At 41.3% G+C, this 27,832-nt stretch overlaps 1 protein-coding gene across 3 annotated transcripts in view; it reads right to left on the bottom strand.

Moving 5' to 3' along the window:
- Positions 1 to 15,933, bottom strand: part of UBN2 (ubinuclein 2) — a 56,765-nt gene extending 40,832 nt beyond the window's left edge. For all 3 annotated transcript variants that reach the window (XR_012585759.1, XM_074577304.1, XM_074577319.1), the window contains exons 1-3: positions 15,475 to 15,933; positions 10,484 to 10,576; positions 4,149 to 4,250 (exon numbers count right to left, since the gene is read on the bottom strand). Coding sequence is in view for 2 of the 3 variants with exons in the window: in XM_074577304.1 (XP_074433405.1) it covers positions 4,149 to 4,250; positions 10,484 to 10,576; positions 15,475 to 15,921 (642 nt within the window). In the remaining variant the exon portion in view is untranslated. The remainder of the gene's footprint in view (positions 1 to 4,148; positions 4,251 to 10,483; positions 10,577 to 15,474) is intronic.
- Between the last annotated feature and the right edge of the window lie 11,899 nt (positions 15,934 to 27,832).

The following is a 27,832-nucleotide window of genomic DNA, read 5'->3' as shown; positions in this document are numbered from 1 at the left end:
CATACGGCCCTGGGTGTCTGAAGTACTGAACTGCACACTTCCCATTGCTCTTGGCATTCACATTTTGCTTCAGTTCCTGTCAGTGTGGCTACCTGGTATCACTGCTTCAAAAGACATCTTGCACTGCTTACAGGTTTCTAGGTGGATAGTGCTTCCTCTGCATTCATCTACCCAACATGGGGGAAAGTGCTAGCTGGTCTTTGTTTTGGATGTGCAAGTCTTATTAACTCCGAGTAAGAGAAAACGGCATACTTTTTCACTATGGACCATATATTACTTCAGATCCCTGTTCCATATTACATTGCAGAAAGCTGAGCACTGTATTACCCTGGAATATCTATCTATATAAAGCTTACATTGTCAGGAAGGTATTCGACCAAACAGACATTCGGAGGTCATCACAAGAGTCAGTTGTCCTGACAAACGAGGCTGATATGCGCATGCATGCATGAAGAATAGCGGAAGTAGAAATTTGCAGGAATACCATTCCACAAAGAATGTCATTCTGGGCAGTTTATAATAGAGCAAAACCTATTTTCAACATCAAAGCAGTGGAAACACTGAGAAGGGACAGCTTTCTTTGCAAGTTATGAACGTTCTGTGTACTACTACCACAGAGGTCCACTAAAATAAGTAAGATTAGGACTTGCCATCAGACTAACTGCTACATAGTGGTTACAAACAATAGTAAGATGGCCTTGATTTACATTTTTTTCCTGGAATTAAGAGTTCACAACCCACTGACTACAATCAAAATGCTCAACCCAAAAATATCCACTGTATAGACTGAAGCATGGATTTCCCACTTGCCTGCAATTGCATTCAGAGAGGAAAAGCCGCTTCTTCCAAACAGAACTAGCTCAAAATTTTCCAAGGAGGACAGTAAGGTAAAAAAACTGAATAGCACACATACCAGATACATCCAGAGCAAACAGCAACCTGTAACCATATACTTATTCCTGTAAGAGGAGACAAGTCTGAAGGAAGACGGGAGGTAGGAATTGACTGTAATAAGTACCCAAGAACCTTTCTCCAACATTTTCCGTTAGTTGACTTCACACGTGACTCCACTGAATTGCTCTTCGAGAACCCTTACTCTTCTGTGTTCAGAAGCCACAAGGACTTTGATGGCCTTAATGCAGCCACACTGCTAAAGTCTTTACTATGCTGTAAGAAAGTACCAATTCTTTCCAGAGTAAACAATGAAATCAATTCTGTAATAATCTCATGCATGGTTTTCATTTTCACAGAAGTTAAACAATGCCAGTCTAGCCTACTAAACAGCCCAAAATTTACCCTACATCCTCAAAGGGCAGGTACCAGCACCCTTTGAGGAGTCTGACAGGAAAAAAAAGAAAAAAAAATCTCTTTGCTTAGGAGAAACTTCCTTCTATCAGCACCTTCCAAGAACCTTCCTCCAGAAAAGCATATCCTCTACTTTCCTGTACTCCAGCCCCATCAAAATCCATTACCTGAGAATCCTGCCATTAGCAGATTCCTTGCAGTTGACCCTGATCCCTGCCCTCAAGAAAAAAACAAGCAGAACAATTGCCCTGCCTGGATCCTTGGAGGACCCAAATGCTTTGTTATCTATGCTATTTGTTATATATGCATCTATGTTACATGTACAAAATTGGAAATGGATCCAAAGGAAGCAGAATTCCTTAACTCAATTACAGTGCCTGCTAAAAACAGACTTAGAGCTTTATTAGTTTGATTTCTTCAACAGCATTTGATAGCACTACCTCAAAAACTGTTTTCTGAGCTAATGGCTCAAAAAAGCTATGTAATAAATCTGTTTCAGTGACAAAGAGCTCAGCCTTACTTTCACACCTGTGGCAAGAAAAAGAACTAAAATTCTAAGGAAGCTTTCAATTATTTTTTTCTGAGATAGAAGGGGAGACAAGACAACAGCAATCCTGGAGCAATTCAAGAGGCGCTCATACTCATTTTTCAAGAGATCGTGCCCAGGATATTAGAGCTTTTTACATGTAAGGAAGTGTACCTTCCAAAAAGAATTTAAGTCCAGGCTAGACCTGGCTCTGATATTTCTCAGGGCACATGGTGATTTAATAGCTGGCCATACAGAAGATGAGCAAGCCACACAAGTAGATTTTCTTTCTGAACACTTTGCATTTGCATCTGAGATGGAATGAGAGGTTTTGTCGAACTTAACTCCTACGTTACAGGACCCTTAAGCTCTGCAACAGCAACTTAAGACAGCAGCTGGCACACTGCATTTTTAATTCTTTTCTATATAGAAATGGGGATAAAAGCAAAACAGAGATAGCAAAACAGACTCACGAGTCTGTATTTATAATGCAGACACAAGGCATAATGATTTGTTCAGGAGAGCAATCTTTAGAGAATACACCATTCTCCCCAGTAGCTTCCATAGCTACCACATGATGCAACCATCCGGTCCTCTAACAACTGCCTTTTGTATGTTCTCGCAAGGAGTCTGGCAAGAGATACCAGAAGCAAATGCTCCTGCAAATCTAATAGATCTGCTGCTGGTAACAAGAACAGCAATAGAAGCAGGCACAGTATGAGAAGTACTAATACGCCCATAGGTGTTCAACCCTGCTAGACTCACATATATCTTCGATAGAGACCTGTACTATGAGTACTGAAAGTTATCCAAATCATGTATTGGATCTGTGATAGGTCACAATAAATCCAGAAAAACCAAGATACAACTTGGGTCCTGTATCATAAAATTTGAAAACTGAAGATGGTTAACTTAACATTGAGAAACCAGGTAAGCCTATAGGCTCAAGTGGCTTCTCAGCAGGAGCGATGCACATCTTTTCTTACTGAGCTGAAGATCAGAATCTGACCTTTGGAAAGGACGTAGCAAGGCTTAGGCCCCAATATTGTTCCAGCAGCACAACCAAAAGTTGAGGGATAATGACAGGACAGTTTAATATTGTCAAGGTCCAGATTAAAATTTTAGTTGAACAAGAAAAAGGACAAATTAATACAAGCTACAATAAGCATCTACAGCAAACTCACTTTTCACACAACTTATTCATGCGCCTTCAGACCTACTTCAAAAACTAACAATACACACAGATGAGCTCAGGCTGCTATGCACTGTGGTTAACAGATGAACTTCTTTTGTTCAAGAAGGTATCAGTTCTGCAGCACACCTTCTGTGCACCTCACACAGTTCTTAAGAGCAATATTCATTGCAACATCTGTCTGCTAGTAGCCTCACAGCTCAGTATTCATAGAAGCTCTTTCCAAAGTGTTATTAATTTCCCAGATCTACTACTACGTTCAAATGGAGGCTTGACATAATGTATGCTAAGCAATGCACTTCACTTCTGTGCTTTTCTTACTCTTTTCTCAACTTCTTTTCACCTTTCCTCTCCCACTCAGACTTTTAGCTCCCTCCTCTTCAGAGCAGCACATCGTTGCTGCTTTGTTCAGTGTCACTGAGCAGTGGAGGAAGCTGAAGGCTGGCTAAAGTGTCAGGTGTTTTTTCCTGTTTTGTTTTTTTGTTGTTGTTTTTTTACTTGATTAAACAGTGCATCTACTTCTATCTGACATCTAATAAAGGAGAATTATAGAAGGTCTCCAATCTTTTATATCATCCACTCTCTCTTCCAAGCTTCTTCCTCATTGTCATATTTTAATATATCACCTGTAAGTTATCTTCAGATGCCCTCTTATAAACCTCCTGATATTGCCTGCTTTATCTAAATTTTTTTTCAGACATATTTGGTGAATGTTTAAAATAACAATCCTATTCTTATTGGGTTTTAAGAGCAGCATAGCTTTCTGATCTAACGCAGGAAATACAACACTAGCGATCTACTAATAATCCAGACAGCTAGCACAAGAAACTAAACAGAGCCAATGTAATTTCAGTCCACAGTAAGTGAAGGGTACAAAATAAAAAGAATTTAATTTCTAAAGCTGGAAAATTATGTGATATAGCAATAGCTTTCTTTATTCTTGCAATGCATAATCATATCTGAATAAAACTATACATTTAATCATTCATTGGATTCACAAATTAGTATGCCCTTTGGATCCATAGCAGTTATACATGGGCACAAAGTATTTTCCCCTTACTTTTCTTCTTTATAAAAAAAAGCATTGTCTTACTTCTTCTTGCTGCTTTGATGAGGCTTACTTACCGCTTCAGAATTGTCAATGAAAGGGTCCGTTTCATCATAACCATAACCTATATCAATTAGATCCTGCAGGCGATCCTTCCGATGTTTGTGGGGCTTTCCACCCTGAAAACAAAGCAAGCATTTTATGATTTGGGAAACAGGAAGCAATGTACTAAAGTTTACAAACCATAAGGCACTGGAGGGATGATCATTCAGGGAATTAGAAGTTTTGCTTTCTTGGATGCTTGCTTGAAGGTGGTCTAGATGACTAATAAAAACTTTTACACAGGAATGAGTTCTGGCAAACATGCTCTACTATAGCCTCACCAGAATCATCCCTGAAAGGTGTCCGCTAGCCACCTCGTTTCTGCATGACCGAGATCTTGCTAGCATTTCCTATTTAGAGATGTTTCACTGTCCTGTGTTTTTAAAATACAGCAATAGGAGGACTGGGATAATTTAGAAAGTGTTTACTAAAATAAAGTTTTTCATTATGTCACAGAATCAATACGAAGGAAAATACTGATAGTCTAGCATTCAGTAAAGTGTTTTCCCACACAAGATGGATTGCTTCTATACAGAAAAGCAAGGCCTAAGTCAAAAGAGAAAAATATTGATCTGTTACTTGCAGGTATGGTGTCTATGAGTTTAAGAAGTTACAGCATTCATATGACATAACTGAAGAAAACCATATTAAGATAAAATCCTTTGAAATGCAAGAACCGTTACCTCAGTTGATAGGACTGGACATGAACTGGTTAGGTAACTTAAAAGCCAGAAGCTGCATCACAGACAGTGAGCTCACTTACCTCCAGGAGACAGTAAACTTCATTTTAACCTGCAAGTACTTTTCTCATCTTAAAGTTCCATTATTAAGTCAAGTAAAAACTCACACCCAACTCAAACATTCAGGGAATCTAAACTTATGATTATACAAATGGGAATCTGCTTAGGACACAAGGCCTAGTTTTCTGACTCCTACATATTGTCAAAATTGTCAATAGAAAAGTCTTAAAAGACAGAATTCCCCAAAAGGCACCACCTTCACTAAAATGGTAACCAGCGTTCTTCCATGAATTCAAGAAAACTTGCTCCTGAAGTTTCACTCCTGTAAGCATGTTTATTATGAGTCTTTTCAGTTGTGACATACAGATATCACAACCCACTTGTTACTATGAGTATGCAGAGAATGTTCAAGGGAGGTTTCAGGTCTTTTATGATAAGTGTAAGCATCTGAACACCTCCATTTTAACAATATTTTGCAAGAATTTGAGTTTGTAACAAAGTAAAGTATGCGCTCTTGCAAGCAAACAGGAATTTCTCAAGTATAATTAAATAAATGCAACAGCCCCAAGAGAAAACTCTCAAAAGTAAATTCTGTTTTCAGTTCAGGTTTTCAAGCTATATTCCAAGCCTCAGGTTTCCAAGCTAAGTATTCCTAACCTTTCCTATCATCCCTATCATCCCCTACAGTCACTCATCCGGTAAAACACTGAATGTTCCCAAAACATGCAGTACTTTTTTTTTTCCCCTTTAAAAAAGTTTGAATGAGAGAAGAAAAAATCTTAGAAAAACAAAGGTAGCACTTAATAATTCCATTTGAACTCCAGTGCAAAAGCTTATGTAATTCTTATGATTCTGACTGAGGCACCAGGAGATTGTCTGAAGAATGACACATAAATTCATCCCATGAGTTTATGCTGCATAAATGATCTCACTAATGTGTAATGCAAACCACCTCAGTACCACATCTCCTGCTAAGCCCAAGTAACCATCAACATTCTCGTTTGTGAGTCCAAAATCCTTTTGCAGCAATGGCTGTCCTATCATTCTATGATTCCAGTGTATGGTCATTAAAAAAAATTTTAAAAACTCTTAATATATTCTGACTGCCTGTTATTCATAAAAACATACTACAGATATGGAACAAAGTTACTAACAAAAAGGAAGTCTCACAATAGCCGAATGAATAAAAGCAGGATTAAAATAGTAACCTGTATTCAGGCATATGAAAATATCTGAACCTTTGTATGTATAGTTAGAGAATTTCCTTCAGGCCTGGCTCTACCCAGTTATGTTTAAGGAAGTATGTTGAAAGTCCATATGGTCAAGATGTTAAGGATGCAAGACCACAGAAGAACTGAACGAATTATCTGCATCAGTGTTTACTATGCAGCAGTTCAGGGAAGTTTTACCACTGAAGCTTTTCATCTTTCACAAAAGAATTCCTCCAACCCTTCTGTCCCAGCATATAAGCAGTCATGATATTACAGCAAAGATGTCTAGTTCCTCAGGCTGCAAATAGTATTCACACAAATATTCAGAAAACTCAAATACGAGTTCAACAAATCAACTGTAGCATATAACCTAAGGTTTAAACAACCTTTGCGCAACAGGACTAGAAAGTGGTAAATACAGTGCCAACTTTTGAAGAATCTTTCAAGGGCCACAGCAGAGTCCATAAACCAGCAAACCTGATCTCTATATTGGGCAAGTTAATAGAAGTTATAAAGAATGGAAACAGCAGGAATAAGAATATACATTCCAGAGCAGAATTTTGGTAGAAGGAAGCAGTACTTCAAATACTTGATCCAAAAGTCCAAAGATCTTTTCAGACAAGAAACTCTTGTGGGATAAAAGGGTAGATCCACTCAAATTAATGTCTGGTTTAAAGCTAGGAAAGAAAGGGTAGGAATAAATATTTCAGTTCAGCAAAGAAAGCAATAAGCAAAATCAACAAGGAATATGTATTCATTCATCTTTAGAAGTAACAGAGAGGGATAACAGTTGGAGGGGGTGGGGAGGACAGAAATTACTGAGGACAGTAAAGAAAAAAAAAAGTCAACTAAAGAATTACCAGAAGACCTCACAGTTGCTCTGAACTTAGTATGATAAATCATTGATTGAATTCAGTATGAATAGAAGCAAGGTAATCCACACAAAGGAAGTACAACCCGAACAAGAAAAAAATACAGCATGCTCCCAATTTGTTATGCTGCTCAGGATGCACTGGAATTGTTACACAGTTTATGACATTTGCTCAACTATCGGAAGTAGTCAAAAAAGAAAAGAATTGGGACTTATGAAAAAAAGGAACCAGGAACAAAACCAGAAGTCATCATTATATCATTGATAAATCAGGGCATCCTACCATTAATATCCTTTCACTTAAAAAAAGAAATTAGAACAAAAAAGGGAACAGTAAGCCAACAAGGATGTTTAAAGGTAATAAAAACCACCGCTTCTGTACCATAACAGAATGTTAAGACACTTCAGCTGGGGAACGAAAGGGATGAATTTAGATGATAGCATCAGGATCACATTCAGCACGTGGAAGAACAGAAAATATTTCCCTGTTTCTTACAATACAGAAATTATGGAGCATCAAGTAGGCTCACTGGGTTTAAACACAAAGTATGTTTGCATAAAATCATTTTGGTTGGAAGAGACCTTTAAGATCATCAAGTCCAACTGTTAACTTAGAACTGCCAAGTTACCACTAAAAAGTGTCCCTCAGTGCTACATCTACACATCTTCTAAATACCTCCAGAGATGGCAGCTCAAGTACTTCCCTGGGCAGCCTGTTCCAATGCTTGATAACCCTTTCAGTGAAGAAATTCTTCCTTATATCCAATCTAAACCTCCCCTCGTGCAACTCAAGGACGTTTCGTCTTGTCCTGTCACCTGTTAGTTGGGAGAAGAGATCAACCCCCACCTCACTACAACCTTTCGTATGACAATCATCATGGTATTCAGTGTCACAGAACACAATGCGAAATTCAGTGAACTCAAAGTGATCTGGCAAGTATGTCAGAAAGCTATACGAAGGGTAAACACACAGCCTTTGGTTTTGGGAGAAATTAAGCCACAGATTGCTAGACAGGCACACCAAAATAGTATCAATGCACATTTACTTTAATATCTCATACTTTCAAGTATGAGATTCCACTGGTGTCAGAGGACTATGCTACCATCGATTAGATAGACTTTTGTTTTGATCCAATAAGAATTCTTACATTATGTACAATATCATCTGAGATTCAATATCATGTTTTTACAACACAGTGTTTGATTTTGTCTAGAGAATAATAGTCATCAAAAGAATGAAAATGGAAACCGTTCAGAACAGATTTTTATGCTGGTGTTTAAAATATGCAGCAATTGCAAAAAAGTTCTGAATAATCAAGTAAACAAACAAATGGTACATTAGCTTTATGCATCTTGTTTTACAAAAATATATTTATTCATAGGCTTTTTCTTAGTATCTGCAAGATACAGCCAATATTGTACTGATTTGATTACGAGTACAGGAATTTATCTGAAAATAAGTAAAGAGTCTTCAAGGAAGACCGTTCTTCACATACCAAATTTTTCAGAAGTACTGCCACACGTGCTATGATTAAAAAGATTGTCTCCATTTTAAATTGATATACATAAGTAATACCTAATTAGTGTAAGGAGGATGTAGTACTTCCTGCAAATCTGAAAAAAAACTCTACTTGTTTCTCATACAAACAGTGATTACTTTTACGCTAAAGCGCTGTTAAGAGAAGAGGAGAATGGGTATCTACTTCACAGCATCCCTGCTGTATGCAGTTTAGCTAAAGGGGTGAGCGTCTCACCACAAGAATCAGAAGATGGCTGAGTGTTGTCAGAACATGAGCAACTGTACTGAGTCAGTGTAGAGAGATGCAATTCCTCTGAGCATGGATGGTAAGTAGAGAATGATAGTTCTTTTATTGGAAGAGAGAAAGGACAGGGAGTACCTAACACAAGAACTATTAATCCCTCGCCACCCTCCATGCTTAGTGGCCCTAACCTAATAAGTTTTTCTTTATATAGAAGACATTCCCCTTCCAGGAATTTTGTGGCGTTGAGAGGCGTAAGGTATGGCAGAGAATGAGAGAAAGGCAAGAAATCAGAAAAGCAAATAGTAAGATACACATACATCATTAATTTAAACTGTTGTAAAATTGTTAGGGTTTGTTACCTACTGCTTTCTAGTATCTATTTGCCCTTTTTTATGACTACTGAGCATTGAACTCAAGTTTTCATAAGTCTAATAACACCGCGTTTTGTCCCTATGTATACATGTTTAGCTTTGATGTATGCATAAATATATATGTAAGATTAGATTGCTTCCACTACCACTCCCTCCTACATATATTGCTCTACATGTTCTACACTGACTTTCATCTGCTGTAGTGAAGCAACTTGTTTCAGGACATTATAAAATCCTTAACTTGTATTGTGTACATGAGTTTTCTAAAAAAATACAGTTGAAATATTTTTCTCTCACATTCAAAAATTAATTTATCATTCAAATGAAAAGCAAACAGCACTCTGGAACCGCCTTCTCAATTCACTGGGTATATTGGGTTCTTTTAACCCCTCCACAAAAGATGAAAGTTGTTCTTTTCAGTTTAAGGACTTATTTTGTTATGTATCACAGCTAACATACCCTGAAATAGTAATTACTTCTACAGAATGTATAGACCAGGCTCTCAAGAAATCTGCCTTTGCCAGAAAAAGAAAATCCAAATAAATTGGACAAGAAAGATTTTAATATGTATATTAATAGCAAAAGATACAAATGACTGCTCGTTTCCCTTCTTTATTACTGAGGTGCTCTATTAGTAATCCAGAATATCAACATGCCTAAGCATGATGATGAGTTTTGATTGCCAGCTCAGAATTAATTACCCAACCCTACCCATATGAATTCTTAAAGACCTGTTTGGGTGTGGTTTTAGTCAACATTTTCTGATTTCTACCTTCGTTTATTAGTGAAAGCCTCTTTATGTTACTGCCCAGTGTGCTCAAGTCATTCATGCTACACTTTGAGGAATCAGCAGAGTATCTTTAGGCAACTGGCAGCTACAAGATAAACTCGTCAAGCAATGACCTATTTTCAACAATAACTTCCTATGGAAGCATTTCAAAGTAGCCAGGAATTCATCAAGATTCATCCGTATTTAGCCCAAACAGAACACTTGTTCAATAGTGCACAACAGCATTACATAAAAATTCTTTCCTCTGGCACAGTATTTATCATTAATATTGACCTGCGTCTATTACGCATTTGTATTTATATAGGAAGCTTTTCCAAGAATAGCTTCACAAGCTATAACATCCTATAGACAAATCTATTTAGCAGACTTGTCTAATAAGCTTGTAGCAGCTTCAAGCTACTTAAATGAAATATAATGAGACAGTCAGCTCCGAAATGTACAGAAGTCATTTGACACTACATTAGCAACCCTATTCAGGAATAAAACTGATGTTAACATCTCTACAGCATCATAAGTTATCACTATTAAATATTTGTATATTTTAATACAGGTACAGTAACTCACATATTTTGCCTCGAACTTCTTGGCTAGCATTTCTACTTCATGCCGCTCACGTTGTTCATCACTAAATGGATCTTCCGGATGAACCGATTTCTTCTGAAAAATGAAGAAGTTAAATATTCATCCCGTAAGAAACACACAGTGCATCTAATAAACAATTAAATGTTAATAAACAACGTCTGATGACTGAGTGGTCGGAATTTATACTGAGTCCAAATACTTACGTTATTCTCTAAGAATAAGTTTGACTTGTTCAGTTACTTTTCTTCTAATGAGAACACAAACAGCAAAGTTAAGAGAAAGACTCTGATTTATATTTTCCCAAGCATTCCACTACAACCTCAACTGAAAACGTAAACATAAGAGAGAACCATGGTCATTTGAGGTTCAAAGAGAAAGTACGCTCTCTAAACACAACTCCTTTTCATTTCTGCTTCCACTGGTGCCTCTTATTGGTGCTGTAATCCCTCTAGATACAATACACAAGATGTACCTGGTACGCTAATCAACAGGGAAGCAGCCAGAAGACTAAAAAGCTCAGGAAGTTAGAGACATAACTAACATAACTCCTTTAACTCTTGTACTGTTATTTTTTCTTCAGATAATTTCAGTAATCATAGCATGAATTCCACAAGATTGACACTATGGCAGCCATAATGACAATACTGATTTAATATTCCAGCTGTAGAAATAACCAGGAAGTACTCCCCCTCTTTTTTTTTGTTTTGAGAAAGAGGTTTTCACTGACACAAAGTCAATGAGCAGTAACCAAGGGTATACGTAGTGCTTTTTTATGGAAATAAGGTATGGCAGAAAGATAGGTCTGCCTTCTCCAAATTAGAATTCACATAAAATATAGTAATTGTTGGAAGGGGCGGGAAGTACTAGGATGCTAAAATATGGTGGAATGGAGTTCCATTTTACAGAACTTCATGGAGGTCAACTAACTTTACTGCACAAGGAGCACTCATCAATGAATAAATGAGGGTTTATGGTAGACTAAGTCAGAAGAAAACACAATACTAAGTTCAGAAAATCAAGATCCTTCCTCCACAGTACGAAAAGGCAATATAGTGACTAAATGGTGACCAAATAATGACAAGTATCAAGACCAATGTAATGAGGAAGGTAAGCTGAGCAAAACTGCAAACACCACGTAATTAGCTTACATTTTCTCAACTGGGTACTTAAAGAAAAAATTAATAGAGGTTATAGTTAATCCTGAAACATAAGTTACATATGTATTTCCTGCAGGCATAATTAAATACAAAATACGGCTCAATTCATGCAACACCGTTTTCTCTACTTTTAGCTGGGAAAACTTATTCTACATCTTCTGCTAGGCAAATGTTGTTCGTTTTTTTTAATTGTGAAACAAGACAAGGTCGAGGCCAGAGGTCAAGCACAATTTAGTACTTAAGCATTAACTTGCCTCTCTCCTAACTCTCAAAGCTGTAGCTGACTATTACTTTGATTAGTTAAGCCCTGTTGGAATCTCAAATTCAAGCAAGTTTTAGTTTTGACAGTTTCTGAGGGCTCTGATGGACAGCCCTCAGACTTTGCAGTAACTTTAAGACATTACTACTTCAACACCTTTACAAACTGCTCAACAGAAGCCAACTTGGGCTTTTGGCTCACCCGCTTTGAGTTAGGTTTTACACACCAAACTTTAATTGCACCAACAGAAAAGGGAGCACACTTTCACTTTGGCCAGTTTTTAAGAGGCAAATAAACTCTTCAACCACACTAACCCATTACTCACATCCAAAAACTTCACATAAATAACTCCTACCAAAAGATGAACTCTATCAACAACCCTCCTGAAAGGAGGTTGTAGAGAGATGGGGGCTGACCTCTTCTCCCTGGTGACAAGTGATAGGACGAGGGGAAACGGGTTCAAGTTACGTCAGGGGAGGTTTAGATTAGATATTAGGAGACATTTTTTCACTGAAAGGGTTATTAAACATTGGAATAGGCTGCCCAGGGAGGTGGTGGATTCACCATCCCTGGAGGTGTTTAAAAAAAGGGTAGATGGGGCACTGAGGGACATGGTTTAGAAGTGGCTCTTGTCAGGGTAGGCTAAAGGTTGGACTCGATGATCTTAAAGGTCCCTTCCAACCTCAACAATTCTATGATTCTATGATTCTATGATTCTATGATTCTATGATTCTATGATTCTATGATTCTATGATTCTATGATTCTATGATTCTATGATTCTATGATAGGATGCTCTCTTTATCAAGGAAAAAAAGAAAAAAAAACAGGATGAAGACAGCATGAGTTTCTAACATAAACATTTCCACTAGCTTCTGATTCAAGCTAGAAACTCAAATTTGGAATTAAAAAAAAAAAAACAAAACAGAAGTTGCACTCATCCTGTCAAATAAGTTTTGGTGTTCTCTACCATTTCATTAAGAGACCTGTTAAAGCAATGTTCAAAGTTATTCCTGTGAACCAGTCCTTGCCTTCCCAGGGCGGCCTGACACGTGAGAACCTACCTTTGTTGCTCCAGTTCCAAGCACCACTACAAGACAGAAAGATAAGCTCCTAATTTTGCAATGTTGAACTTCAATGGGAATAGGTATAAGGAAGTCAACAACAGCTTTTCGAAAACTCTATCAATTTTCACCCTACAAGAACAGTTTGCATAGCAAAGTTTATATGAACTGTTTATTTTAAACTGAACCATTACTAAAACAACCATCACCAAAACTACACTTAAAGCCACAGCATTAACTGCTGACTAGTTAGTACCCACTTGGAAAGAGCAAATCTCAGATTCTGCAGGAAAGCTTCATTTTAACAAAGCAGTTCTCTGCTGCATTAACTGGTATAAATCACCATAGCTATTCTACTCCACAAGCAACATCAGTCTTCCTTTCACAATTTTCTTCTATTTTAGGACTTTGAACAGGTTACATAATTTGTTGGTCTGAGAATGACCAGCGTAAAAGACAGGCTTCTGTCATCCTAAGCCTCTTGCACTGTGCAGAGCTAATTCTCTTGTAGTTGCTTTAACTATGAAGGAACCAGCATGCACTAATTTTATTGCTGGATAAAACATATTTCCCCTCTCTTTTCATGCTGATTAATACAAGATTTTAGGACTTCCCTACCACATCAGAGTAGCTTTTCCACTTTCTACCATATGTAAGCAAGAAGTTAAACCGACAGGCCAAGTACACAAGAGTGTACAACAAGAATAAGAGTCCAGAATCACTTTAAAAGGCTCACAATTTATCACACTGTTTTACATAATCAGCTGACTGTAACACATCCAGCGATAGACAGGCCATTATGATCCATTCATTTCAATTTGGACTCTACAGAGAGCTGGAAAACATACACCATTTCTTATAAAGCATTTCTATCCCTAGTTCTACCTTAAAAGCAGTCTCTGATCCCAATTGTACCAAAAATCCCCTAAATCAATGCTCCCCCTCAGAAGATACAGAATTTGCAAGAGAACTACATAAAAAGCCATTTTTCCCCAGTTATGCGATTAACATCTTACCAACCTACAGAAAAAAGGCAGTTACAGAATGTGGAACTTCCAAAGGGAAAAGTCAACCTCCGCATACTGAACCACTTCTAAACACTAACACAATTTTCACCTTCACACAGGAGCTGCTCAGAAAGATGCACTTCACAGAGCAGCATGCTTATGCTACACCAATTCAGAGGAGTCATAACTGGCACCGTTTGCCAACAACAGCTGTAGGACAGGATGAACAGAAGGAACCTTTTAACTTGCATCAGAAGATCTCAGAGGGATTAAAATCACAGTCATTGATTTTTCTGTCTTCAACATTTAAACACAATCCAGTGTGTACTACAGAACAAAAAGCAAGCAGGCTGCTAAGTATAGCGACGGCATCATCATCACCTAGAAACACTATGGTCCATAAAACAAGTTTTAACCATTCTCGAGTTTGTGCTGGATGTAATAACCCAACGGCAAAATCAGTACTGGTATTTGAGGTTTGCTTTTATCACCAGAGCTATCATAACCTTCTCAGGCACTTTCTTGTCCCCTGCCCTTTCCAATAAGATGTAAACTTCCTCTAAAATTGGCTGTGTACCACAATTAAGAGGAGCCACAGCTATTTAAATCAAGTGCAACTTCACCGGTATCCTCAACTCACTAAGTGGCTCACGTGTGACAAGCTTAAGGACATGGGCCTCTCCATCCTACTTGAACACTGAGTCCTGTTGATTGACTAATGCTGCTTGCTTCTTAATGTTGTCGCACAAGCTTTTCTCCTTAAAAAACATAGTTCAGGTACCAAATTTTTTTCTGGTCGAGAGGAATAGGAAAAGGGAAAGTACTTTTTTTCCTTGAATGAAGTTCTTAAATAGTTACAGGTGAGGTTATGTTTTCAACAAGAACTCTCATGCACCCCTGCCCCCACCCAGAAACTCATCTCCAAGTCTGCTAATGCTCACTTCACTGCTTCTCAAGAATTGTAGCAGAGCCAGGCTAATAACTCTTCATTTACCTGTACACAGCCTACAGACAAGCCGGAAAAGAGAGTGGCATGGCAACACTTTCGTTCAGCTGCCGGAAAAAAGCTCCCAGGAAGGGAGGATGCAACACCCACCGCTCCCCGGGCAGCCAAGGCGCGGGGAGGGCAGCTAGGGTAACCGGGGCACACAACACGCTCTCTCTCGCCCGCCCCTGCTCGCAGCAAACCCCAGCAGCTCCCAGAAAAGCCAGCCGGGAGCCCTCGGCCAGCTCAGGGACGACGAGAGCGAACCCTTCCCTTCCCCCACGGGCACAGGCGCAGCCTCAGCGCCAGGAGGAGCCCGGAGCGACGGCGAGGCCGCCGGACTTCCCCCCCCAGCCCCCCAGGGCGCCGCCCCGCCGGGCCGGGACCACCCCTGAGCAACACGGGGCGACCGATAACGTTATCGGCGAGGCCGGGGACGCGGGCAGGGAAGAGGAGGAGGAGGAAGCGCGGCAGGAGGGGAGGGGGAAGGGGAGGTCCCGTACCCGCGAGTCCCCGCACAGCAGCAGCTCCGGGTAGCTGAACTCCACGCAGCCCTCCTCGGTGGGGTCCTTCAGCACCACCTCCAGGCGGACCGTCTGGCGGAGCGGGAGCGCCTCCTGCGGCGGCGGCGGCTCCTGCCGGCTGCCCTGGCGCGGCGGCGGCGGTGGTGGTGGTGGCGGCGGCGGTAGCTGCTGCGGCGGCGGCAGCGGCGGCGGCTCGGGCCGGGGGGGCTCCCGCTGCGGCGGCGGCTGCTGCTCGGGCCGGCCGGTCTCGCGGGGCGGCGGCGGCGGCTCCGGCCGGCAGAGCTCGTGCGGCGGCTCCAACGGCGGCACCTCGCGGCCCGGCTCCGGCTCGCGGCCCGGCGCCTCCCGCTCCAGCGCCGGGCTCTCGCCCTCGCGGCGCCTCACGGGTGACAGGCTAATGAACGGCACCCGGCGCGGCTCCGCCATCCTCCGCCGCCCCCCCCCCTCCCGCCCCCCGCCCGCCCGTTCGCCGGCCCCCGCCTCACGCGTTCGGTGACACGGCTCTCCGCGCTCCCTCCCACCGGCGGCGGCTCCTCCCTCTCCCCTCCCCCCCCTCCGCCGCCCGGTCGGAGCTGCCCCCTACGTTCTCCTCGCCGCCTCCAGCACCGCCATCTTGGCGCCCCCCCACATAAATAGAAGCAGGCCCGCAGCCCGCGCAAGCGCACCGCCCCGGCCGACGCCGCCGCCCCGCCCCGCGTCGCTGTTGTTATTGCTCAGCTTCCCCTTCCGACGTCAGCGCGGCCGCCGGCGGCGACACGCTGCCGCCCGCCGCCGCCCGCCCCCGGTTGCCTTGGCGATGTGCACGCTGCCCCGCCGACGGCGCCTTAAAGGGCCCGCGGCCCGCCGGGACGCATGCCGGCCGCAGCGTCCGTGGCGGGGCGATGGCGGCCGCCGCCTCCTCCCTTCCCCTCCCTCCCGCCTTGCGGCCGTTGGCGCGAGGGGAGCGGCCTCGGCGGGGATCCCCCTCCCGGAGGGGCAGCCCCGGTCCGGGCCGCTCGGTGGTGAGGGGGCGGCGGGACGGGCGTGGGGAGGGGGGTGGAGGGGCCTTGTGCAACCCTCGTCCTCTCGGGGCGGTGTGGGGTGGGTGCCGGGGCCGCCGGCCTGCTACGGGGAAGGTGCTGTGAGGCGTCTGGGATTCGGCAGCTGCGGGTGTGAGGGCGGCAGCTCGCTGTGCCGCCATGGCCGGGTGCAGGGAGCTGCGGTGGGGTGGTGAGGAAGAGCTGTCCCCTTGGCGGGGGACAAGGCGCGGCGGGCAGGGCAGGAGCACCAGCGAGGCTTCCCTCAGGAGCAAGGGCCGCCTGCAAACAGGGCAAGCGTCTCGGCCTGTCGCCGCCTCCTTTGACAGGCTGGTGGCTGGTGCTCCCGGTGGAGGAGGTGTGCCGCCGAGGCGCTGCTAAGTTGCAGGAAGCTATGAATGAACATCTTCGTGTGCATGGATTCCTCCAGCTTCGTTGGCGCAAAGAGAAAGGCATTATCTTTCTTTTTCTCGCTCTCTTTTTTTTTAGCCTCAAAAATACTAGGTAGGAGGGGGTTTTGTTCTCCTTTTAAAAACGTACTCATGTTATGCAAAGCAAATGTAATTTACGTATGTGTATTATTTTGGATAATTATAGCAGACCATTCCGTGCAGCACATTACTCCGCTTTCCAAACTGCCTTCATCACAGTGCTTGATGTTTTCCTCTTGTTGCATATGAAGTCTTTTGACTTCACTGCTTACTTCCATCCAGGCTCCAGAGAAGACCCGTGACACTAGAACGGTGTTACTGAAAGTTATGATTTCACTAACAGGGAATGGAGGACATTCCAGAATATTGGTTGCAGCAGGAAGGCAGTGGGATGACTGACCGGATCGGAGAAATGTAGGCTGTCTCCTTTTGAAGCTTGAAAGGCTTTGTTGAGCTTTATACTTAAAGGGACTTGTTTTATCTTAAAACCTTGCATGTTCTAGTATGACTAGCGAGCTCAGTAGAGGTATTCCTCAAATAGGTTTTTACTTTCGGCGTCATAATAAAATTATTTGGAAATCACACTTGTCGTCCTGTTGAGAATTTCATACGGCTATCTGATGATGCGCATGACAGGCAATGTATTTCTGGATTCAAACTGAGAGGGTGTCACTAAGCTCCAGAGCTGCAAATCCTGCCAGGAAGATTCTAGCTCTCATCAAAGTTTCTATGTAGTCTGTGTTGTTAAACCTTGTGATGGTAGAAAGGCGCCTTTCCTCTGCAAAAGAGCAATTTATTGCTCAGCAGATAAAAGTCTTACATGGAAATCATGGGCTCTTCTGCAGCTCTGCTGAACGCTTGTTTTCAATTACCAGACGGGAGACTAGACATTGAAGTAAGTACAACTGGAATACAACAATTTATGTTCACAGGTAATACTTGGACATATCCATGGAAAGGGGTGAAGATAAGCTGTGCATTTTAAGTATCCAACCTAAATCTCAGTTCTGTCTTTCACTCCCGTAAGACACGTATTCAGAAGTGATGAGCGTAGGACAGGTAGTCCACAAGAAAATGAGTTTTGCAAGTATCTGAATTCAGTACTTTGAATTATCTTGGTTGTAGTGTAGATACACCTGGAAGTACATCCTGGTCAGATACTGACATGGTTTTTAAGTAGGAAAAAGACAAACTGGATAGGAATAATAACTGACCCGTGGTAGGGCTACAGAGAAAAACAGAAGTAGTTCTTGGAAATAGTTCCAGGTGGCCATTTGTACTAAGTTATGAGATTGCAGACTTTGATAGTAGAAGCAGCCTTTCACATCTCAGGTTTTCCTAGATATTTACTGTTTTGTTTATATACCCTCTCTTTTCTCAGATTTTAATTAGACAAACCCTCATATGTTATTTAACCTCTGAGCATCTCGGAGCACGCTTTTTTTATGAGGCTCAACATTTGTTTATGCAACTAGACAAACAGTAGTTTTGTATCTTTGGATTTGAAGTGAGGTTACCCAAGACAGCGTGCTCTGGATCCGAGTGTCTGAACTAAATCAGAAAGAAACTTGGCAGCAGATCCAAGCATAGCAGTTACTGGAATATGTTATCATTGCGTTTGGTCTAAGATACTGAGAGCACTCAGGGAAGACTCCCAAGAAGCAAACCCAATCCACTAGATCTTAACTTCTCCAGGAATTTAGTTTTGAATACACCAGAAGTGTTCCAGGCTTTGTGCCACATCAAACAGTTTCAAGAGGAGTTAGATTTGTGTTTTTTTCATCATCGTTTTTCTGGTTTGCTACCTGTTTTGTTCTTTGGCATTAAGCTCTGTCTCAGGTATTGTTTGTACATAGGATAATGTGCTGCACTTGTCAGTGGAGCACAGAATAAAAAGAAAAAAAACTAAAAAAAAAAAGTAATTAGGTATGTTTTGCCAATTATTTTGCTTTCTCTCAGGATGTGACCGTGCTAAAATAGTCCAACATAGAATACACACTCATGAATACAGAATACAGGCTCTCTGAACTCGTGTGCTTTTTTTTTTTAACTTATCTTCCCTCCTACAGTTTTACTAAGTTGCTTCCTGCCAGATCCAGAATCAAGGACTAAAAAAACCCCTCTCTTTGCAAAACCAAGCACCAATGACCTGCAAACCATTTGGAAAACAAATTTCTTTTATCTACAGGATCCTTCCCCCCACACCTTTTTTTTTTTTTAATTCTTTTAATTAAAAATACTGTTTGCTGCAGCACATACCTCTTTCTTTGTCTGCTCAAACATACGTGCTTAGAGTTGTTACCAGCTGCTCTGCCGCATCCTTAAAAAGTCCAAACTACTGTATTCAGTGAAGCAAACAGTGGTTTAAAAGGACTGTAGGCAGGTAGAGGAATGCCAGATGTTGGGACAAGAAAGAGCCCATTCGCTTCATGTAATTAGGATATACGTTATCAGGGCAATAATACCCATTTATCACAATTTCATGGCAGAGGAACTGTGACTGTGAGCTTTGTCCCATGTGTTGGTATATTGCTCCCCATGAACTGGTCACACCTTACTTCTTGGAGAACAAAAGTTTGAATCTATGGGACACTGGACTCCTTTCAAGAACTTCTAGAAAAGCTTTCAACAAACCTGATCAAAAGTTCAAGGTCTTGATGACAATAGGAAGCTTTAAGAGTAGAAATAATTTTAATGCAAAAGGTAGTTACTGCTCCTGTAACTGGGAACACATTTTACCTTTAGAAGTGGATTTAGGTGCATCTTTTGTTCACTTCCTGAAATGAGGAATGGTCTTCCAATACCACGTTGTGCGCCAGCACAGCGTAAATGGCAGTACTTGGTATCTAGGAGGCAGCTGACAGAACCAAAACGTTGGCTTTTATCTTGTGTTAAAAATAAGCTAGAAACCAGGGCAAGTCTTCATGTTAGAAAAGTAAAGGGATTCGCAGGACTGCATGCGTCATGGCAGTGTAAGTTCCTCAACCAAAAGTGAGGGTGTTATCTATCATCTGTGCCGTCCACGTGCAATTGCTCAACGAGAACTTCAAAACAGACACAACTTCGGTATGACTAGTGATTTTTATGATCTACAGAATATTGTAACATTCTTTAAGCTAATAATTACAATAAGATTGTTAACTTAGAGGAACCTCAGAGAAAACGCAAAGCTTCAGATGCTGCATTTATACAGAATAGCAGCATGAACCAGGTTAGGAAGAAAAAGAGCTGAGAGAAAATGGAAAGAAGAGCTGCATCTTGGTCAAGGAAGAGCACGCTGCTCGAAGAAGCTGCTGTTGGGAACAGCTTTCAATCCTGGAGAGGAAGTGAGATATTAAGACGTAAAATATCGGCTCTTAAGTGGGTGCATTTACCCAGCAAGCAGAATTGTAGAATCATAGAATGGTTTGGGTTGGAAGGGACCTTAAAGATCACCTGGTTCCAACCCCGCTGCCCTGGGCAGGGACACTTCCCACTAGACCAGGCTGCTCAAAGCCCCATCCAGCCTGGCCTTGAACACTTCCAGGGATGGGGCATCCACAATGCAGGTGATTTGTTCCCTCGGATAACGGTAGCAAAGTCAATTCTAAGTAACAAGATAAGAACACTTTTCTAGTTACATCTTATTTTTTACCCAATTGTTAATAATTATTTGTGCATCCAGTGTCAAGATCTCTTGCCAGAACAAGCATGTGACTTTCATCTTTAAGCTTTCCTCATGTTAAGGGTGAACTCAGTTGAGGCTGACAAGTAAGTTGTAAACTTCTCCAGCAGTAATGAGTCTAGGTGAAGTGGTGTGTGGACGCTGTGTTTTAACTGAAATTAGTTTGGGAATGTCAGCATTTGAAAGATTTTCTCTGCCAAGCAGCAAAGATTCGTTTGAAGTCTAAAATCACTAGGAAATTCCTCCTTGCAGGTGTACCCTTTATTTTTCTAAGAAGGAGGAAGAAACAGAGACCTTCTAAGTGGTCACAAGAAAATTAAAACCACCAAATTACCAAAGATAAAATAACCTTTTAGCTAAAATCCTGGAATTTTCTTGTCGATATAAAGAATAGCTAAAAGGGATATGTCAGAAATAAATACAGAAGAGGTTTTTGTAGAGGACTACCCAGTAACACGCACAAAAAAAAAGTTTTTTTCATTAAAAATACAAATATCTGGAAAGGGAGTGGAATTCAATGAACTGGTGAAGAAGCTTAAACTGAGGACCATCTGACTGTCACATGTTGATTGTGTCTAACAATGTCACTTAAACCGCACTTAAACTGAGTTTAAAACTGAATAGGAGCTGCCTTTGGAAAGAATGGAGTTCCTTAACGGTAGCTTTTTAATGATTCACACCTGCTCCTGTAGAAACACCTAGATATCTACAGCGATTGAGAGGGATTATGTGCTCTGGAGAGCTGTCCCTCATTTTTTCCCTCATTTGCACCATTTCTTTAAAGATGCTTTCAGCATGGGATGCTAATCTCGGATGAAAAGCCTGTTCCATCAGGCCAGCACCCCTGGAGGCAGCCGAAGATTCCCAGCCTGTCTGAAACTTTGGAGTCAGGCTATTGTCTTATCTCTGCTGGTCTTAGTCTTCCAGTAGTAATTAAAACCACACGAGAATATATGAGTCACATTTTCAAGTAGCTCCCCCACCCACCTGTAATAACAGCAGTAAGAGAGAGAGGCCGCGTAGGGAATTCTGGGCTGGGATGGCAATTTCCACCCGAAAAGCAGTAGTAATGCTGTTAAATGGGGTAAAAGGGTCTGGCAGTCACTCTCAGCGACACACAAGCTGACTTGCCGTCGCTTTGCTCTCGCTGAGGGTTTCTCTTGCGAGCGCTGACCCAGGACAAGGCGAACGCTCTCGGTGCCCGTGAGAAGGGAGCCCCTCAGCCCGCAGGCCGGCCTACACCTCGCTCGCTCAACACCGCGGTATTTTCGGCTTTTTAGTGAAATACCAGTGTTTCAATAATTATCCGAAAATTATTTCATTTATTAAACACCGTGGTATATTAAAAATGAGTATAGTTACTGTTCAGGAAACAACCGCCAAGCAACGTTAGCCCTCCCAAAAAGGAGAATTACATATAATACGTACGTAGATTGCAAAGCAACCTCCTAGGAAACATAAAGACATACAACATAATATTTGGCTGCGACCTTGGAGGAATTTTACCTCGGAGGAATTTTCCTCATTGTTTTCTCTAGTTCCTCCTTCGACTTTCAGACTGATTTTACAAAAACTCCAATTTCCTAACCGTTTTTTGCAATGCCTCTCAGCACTTCGGAAGCTGCTTTTACTTATATAAAAGTTCTACATCTAAATAAGTGCACATTATCACAGACAGCTGAGGGTGATTGCATAAACAAATCACCACATTTTTAACATTCATACAAGCTTACGATCGGAATAGTCAGAAGCGTACTTTGCATGTGCAGTTCAGCATTTTCATACTTCCATGATTTTATTTCCAAGCCAAATTGCCTCCGAAAAGCAAAGCACATATTCATCACTGAGAATTAACTGCATTCCGAGCTTGCAGATTCAACACAAAGCTGCTTTTGAGTTGCCACAGCATTAAAAATAGCATCTGAAAAATTACTTGTGAAAAACGATTTCCCATACGTGAATAATTTAAACAGACAAATGGAATTCTATTAAAATCTGTTTTCTTATCACCTTGAGTTGTATTTTGAGAAGACACATGAAATTTAAAGATTTTTGAGCATATTAAACCAAGTGTAGAATTGACGATTGTTAAGAACAGAGTGGATGCTACATTTCAGAAACGCTTGTGAAAACAAGCTGCATGTTCCGCATGACAGCTCTATTGCAACTGTTGTTTTCCTGGCCTTGAAAGGATTCCCACTTACGTTGATAGGTAATTGTACAGTCAGATTTAACTTATATCGAGTACTTATCCAAATGCTTCCTCACCAGTGTAAGAGACTGAGTTATTTCTTAGTGTCGTGCTGATTTCTAGTCCTCTGTAGGACTTAGCGTATTTTACAACCCTGACCGAATCTTGCCCAGAACGCCTGCCAAGCAGAGCGAGGCGAGTAACCCTCAGAGGGTGGGCGAAAGGACGTAGAGGTACGTGGAAACCAGCAGTACTTCGGCAGTGCCTCGTGGTAACCCTGTAAGGCCGATCGCGTCAGTGGGTAGACGGGAAGGGAAAACCCTCGGCAGGGAAGGGGAACGTGCAGAAATGAAAGGCGGATGCAGCCACAGAACCTGTTTGGGAGTAACTGTCTAATCTGAGTGGGAAGTCTTGTAAAGCCTGCCTCAGAAATTACTTTGCTGGGACCTGAAAACAGCTCTTCTGCCTTTAAATGTGGTGGAAACCACCCTTGTTTTACACAAATAAATAACTTCCCGGTTTGTTCAGTGATGATTAAGTTCAGCATATGTGGCATCATGAGTAAGTCAGACAAAAGTAAGACTGAACTTGTAGAATACCAATATTATGATAACCATTAGTATTGGGAACCTTCCAGGCAGTTTAAGACCTGGTTTAGTGTTTTTTGTAGTTTTGTAATTTAATTTTCCTGAAGTTTTCTTAGACGCAGCTGTGACGCATGGGTTGATATTCAGAGCTACATTTACTTCATGTGATATGAATTAATTCACCAGCTCTGCAAAATAGGACATCGTTTTCTCACTTAATGGCTACCCCATATAATGGCCTCACCCACTGATGTGAGGCGAGGGAAAGGTTACCAGTAGCTTTAGAGCAGACGGCCATAATTATCCCATCACACTTAAGAAGGACAAAATTGTCAAAGAAAATTATGGCTGTTACAATGCATGATGTAACTGTTAGAACTGAAGCATGGTTGTTGTGTTTTGGTTTTTTTTCTACATAACATAAGCCACCTCAACATTATTACATGTATTCTTAAAATATGTTATTGCGTATTGTATAATTCCACATTGTTGTGTGCGGTTTTTCACAGAACTGGCCACGTGGAAGTTGCTCACAGTGATCAAGGAACAGATGGTGGAGTCTGAGGCTCATCCCTCTTCCCTAGCTACGGGTCAGCTTAAAGTGTGGTTTGAGGACTCCAAAAAACCAATGCAATTCTTTGGTCCATGAAAGGTGCAATTCAGAGACAACAGCAAAGGTAGTATCCCACCTTTCAGGTAGATTTAGCTGTATCTGAGAACTTCTGAAAGCTACCCCATAGCATATTTCCTGTCAAAATAACTTAAGTCCCAGGTTCTTGAAGATCTACTTGTAAAGACATTTTAAAGACCATTACTTATTTTACTGCACTTATTATTTTAAATCCTCTTAAATAATTACTAAGAATAATATACTGTGGAGCAATTAAGAGCAATACAATGTATAAGCATGAGTTGAAAGAGAAGTTCCCTTTATTTGAAGAATACACTGTGTCTTCTCAAAAGTCACAGCTCTTACTAAATATAGATTTTTATTTTTAAATCTAAAAATAGATGCTAGTGTAATTCATCAATTAAGCAAGACCCATAAGGAATTTAGGAACTGTCCCTTGCCCAGAGATGTGAAATGTCTGCTTTATTTGTTCCAAATGAAAGTTTAAACTCTACAAAGCCAAAGGTAAGCTTTTGGTGTACGGCTTCTAAATGTGATCACAGGGGGAAAAAAAGAGTTATTTCAAATTCCGCAAGCAGCCTTGAACAACCGGACTCCATCAATCTTTCTGGGATGCTGTAAGGTTCATCTAAGAAAGAATGAATGGGGAGTTTTAGCTCCCATGACATGGATCTTTTACAAGTTTAGCTGAATACAACAATACTGCAGTTATACAAATGCAATACATACATTCATAATGTCATATACCTAATTTAAAAGAATAGCGTAATACAGTGTCCATAAGGTACGTGTTAAATAAGTCCAGAATGACAAACGATGAGAATGTCGAGAATGACAAAAAAATGATGAAAAGTACCCATCAGTTATCATTGCTAGAATGTTTTGAGGGGGTTACTTCAGTAGAGTCCTGGAAGAACGCAGGATCCAACATATCCCTTGAGGATCCAGATAGAGATGCAAAACAGCGCTACTAAAACGCTGCAGAGAAACAGACGGGTAGTTAGCGAGGATAAGAAAGTCACACAGAGCGATGATCTGCATAAGCTGGAAAACTGAGCCCATTAGAAAACAAAAATATTTTTTGTAGAGCTAAAGGTAGGCTGTCTCTTCCGAAGGGTAGACTGTATCCTGGAAAATACCATTTCTGGAAAAAACCTGGATGTCACATCACAGTTGAGAAGCAATTTAATGCAAACTCCCCCTGCGATAATATGGTAAAAAGGGTGAATGCAGTCTTTGAGTACACATGTAGGAGAAAAGTAAGCAGCAGTATGGAAGAGCATATTCCAATGTCACAGACAGTGATAAATTATGCCCAGTGCTACATGGCCATGTTTTTTAAAAAAAATCTGTTGACAAACTGATTGCCAGTTTTCCAGCCTGGAAAATATTCTTACAAGGGATGCTGTCTTTTAATACAGACAGAGGTGACTTGCTTGCAATTTTAGCATGCGTAAAGATGAAAAAATAAACCCACCAAAAAACGAAACCAAAACAAAGAACGCTAGGCTTCAGTGACTAGCAGCAAAGATAAACACTGGAAGGATCAAATATTAGAAAATGAGGCCAAACAAGCTGAATTTAGAGTTAAGGTACAATTTCTAAAAGAGCAACGGTGATTTAACCATTTGAATAAATTTCAAAGCAAAACTATGGATTTTTTGCCATCCACTGTCAAATTAAGACTCTCAAACTTTTCTGTCAAATATTTTTATGGAAATCCAAGTTATTGGATTCAACACAAAGACTAGCAGATGAAATCCACCATCTTGCAATATGTAGGGTCAGGCCAAATTATCTGGTGGTTGATTAAAGACTTGATTTTAATGGTTACTGGTGACGCTTTCATGCAATTATCTTCTTAATCAGTGATTGATCACATGAATAGATGAAATGGGGAGAGGGAAGTCTGGAAATGAAACTCAAAAAAGAGTGACTGGAACTTACTTCTGGAGATAATACAGGGAAAATTTGGTTGAAGAGTAAACCAATGGGCAAACCCCAGATGTGTGTTCCTTAATGTATGTACAGCTCCCGTCTAGTGAAGCTACACGTAGCAAGAGCTATACGTGTAATTGTTCATTTTGTGTCTTACTAGCTAATGGCCCCGTTCCTTATTCAACCTTAGACAACTTTCTTATGAAGACCAATGAGCAATCTTCAACCTGTGGAAACCACATAAACCTAAACGCCTGCTACATTCCGCCCAGTTGGAACACACGATGTGACTTTTCCTTCACAATGAACTTGCCACCTCCAGTTTACTACGTTACTTGGCTCCAGCTGTCCCTGCGCTCAGAGGTTGTATGCGGGGTTCCAGAATTAATCCAAGAGGGTTGCTGCTATATTGGATCAGTTCAGACGCTGGCCAAAGCGGATGTTATCCTGGAACTCACTTGCAGCAACACACAGGATAAATGTCCTCCCCTGCAGTGTAATTCACTTAGATGTTATTGACATAAATGTTGTTCAGGTATTACCAAGGTTAATTAAAGGTCATCTTCCTTATCTGTCAGGAATGGGTCAGCACCCAACCAAAAGCAGTTACACGCTGTTTTGGGTTTGGCTTTCTCTACCAGTCACTATTAATGACACAATTGCTACCACAGTACCTTCTGCGCATTCTCTGTAGCTTATTTTCCAGAATCAGATGCTTATTCAGAGCATAAGAAATAGCTGTATTTTCCATACTCTAACTTGAAAGTCTAATGATGCAGCAATCTCTTTCTGCCGTAGTCTCTCTTCCACTACATTATCTGAAATGCCACTGTTTCAATTTTATATTCACTTACTCCCGACCCAATAAACTTACCTGTTTCCCTGACTCTGCACATGCATTGTTCATCGCCTGCTTCCTCTGTATACATCACTTTTGTTGTGTTTTTCTCTACATCAACCTTCACTCCTAGCTGTCCTATTTAGAGTACCTTAACTCCTTAAATTTCCACATTTCAGGGAAATATGGAAATGGGCAGGGATAAAATTTTGTTAACTCTGCCTTCTTTATTAACTTCCCTTTCTGTATCAGCTAAGGCAACTCCTATTCACACCACTGTTCTTTGAATACGATCTCAAATTAAACAACAGAAGATGTTCTTCGAATGTATTTCTAAGGTAAAATAAACACCAATATTTCAGCACTTTTCTTGTTCCACATTTTAATAGCACCTACATGTCTGTTCCGTTACCAAGACCCTAAACACTAGGACAATATGCAATATATCTTTTATTTCATCACCGCTCAAGGCAAAGCCCTGCAGTGCCCTGTTCTTTATGTCTTAAATGACAAAAGCTTTATTACCAGTCAATAAAATGCACTGTGCTAAACCCCACATTATTTAGCATACCAAATATGACTTTGTGACTGTAGTGAATAAACACGAGGTTTTCAAAAACTTCTTCACTGGTCACGGACAGAGAATTAGTCCCCAAGCCCTTACACTGCAATGCCATCTCACTTATTTCAGAAGATTCTGTGGCCAGCAGGGCAGGGGAGGTGATTCTGCCCCTCTGCTCCGCTCTGGTGAGACCTCACCTGGAGTACTGCGTCCAGCTCTGGGGCCCCCAACATAAGAATGATGTGGACCTGTTGGAGTGGGTCTAGAGGAGGGCCAGGAAAATGATCAGAGGGCTGGAGCACCTCTCCTGTGGAGACAGGCTGAGAGAGTTGGGGTTGTTCAGCCTGGAGGAGAGAAGGCTCCAGAGAGACCTTATAGCAGCCTTCCAGTACCTAAAGGGGGCCTACAGGAGAGATGGGGAGGGACTCTTTATCAGGGAGTCTAGAGATAGGACAAGGGGTAACAGTTTTAAACTGAAA

Source organism: Larus michahellis, chromosome 1, assembly GCF_964199755.1.
Source record: "Larus michahellis chromosome 1, bLarMic1.1, whole genome shotgun sequence".
Lineage (NCBI taxonomy): Eukaryota > Metazoa > Chordata > Aves > Charadriiformes > Laridae > Larus > Larus michahellis.
This window is presented reverse-complemented; position numbering and strand designations above follow the sequence as displayed.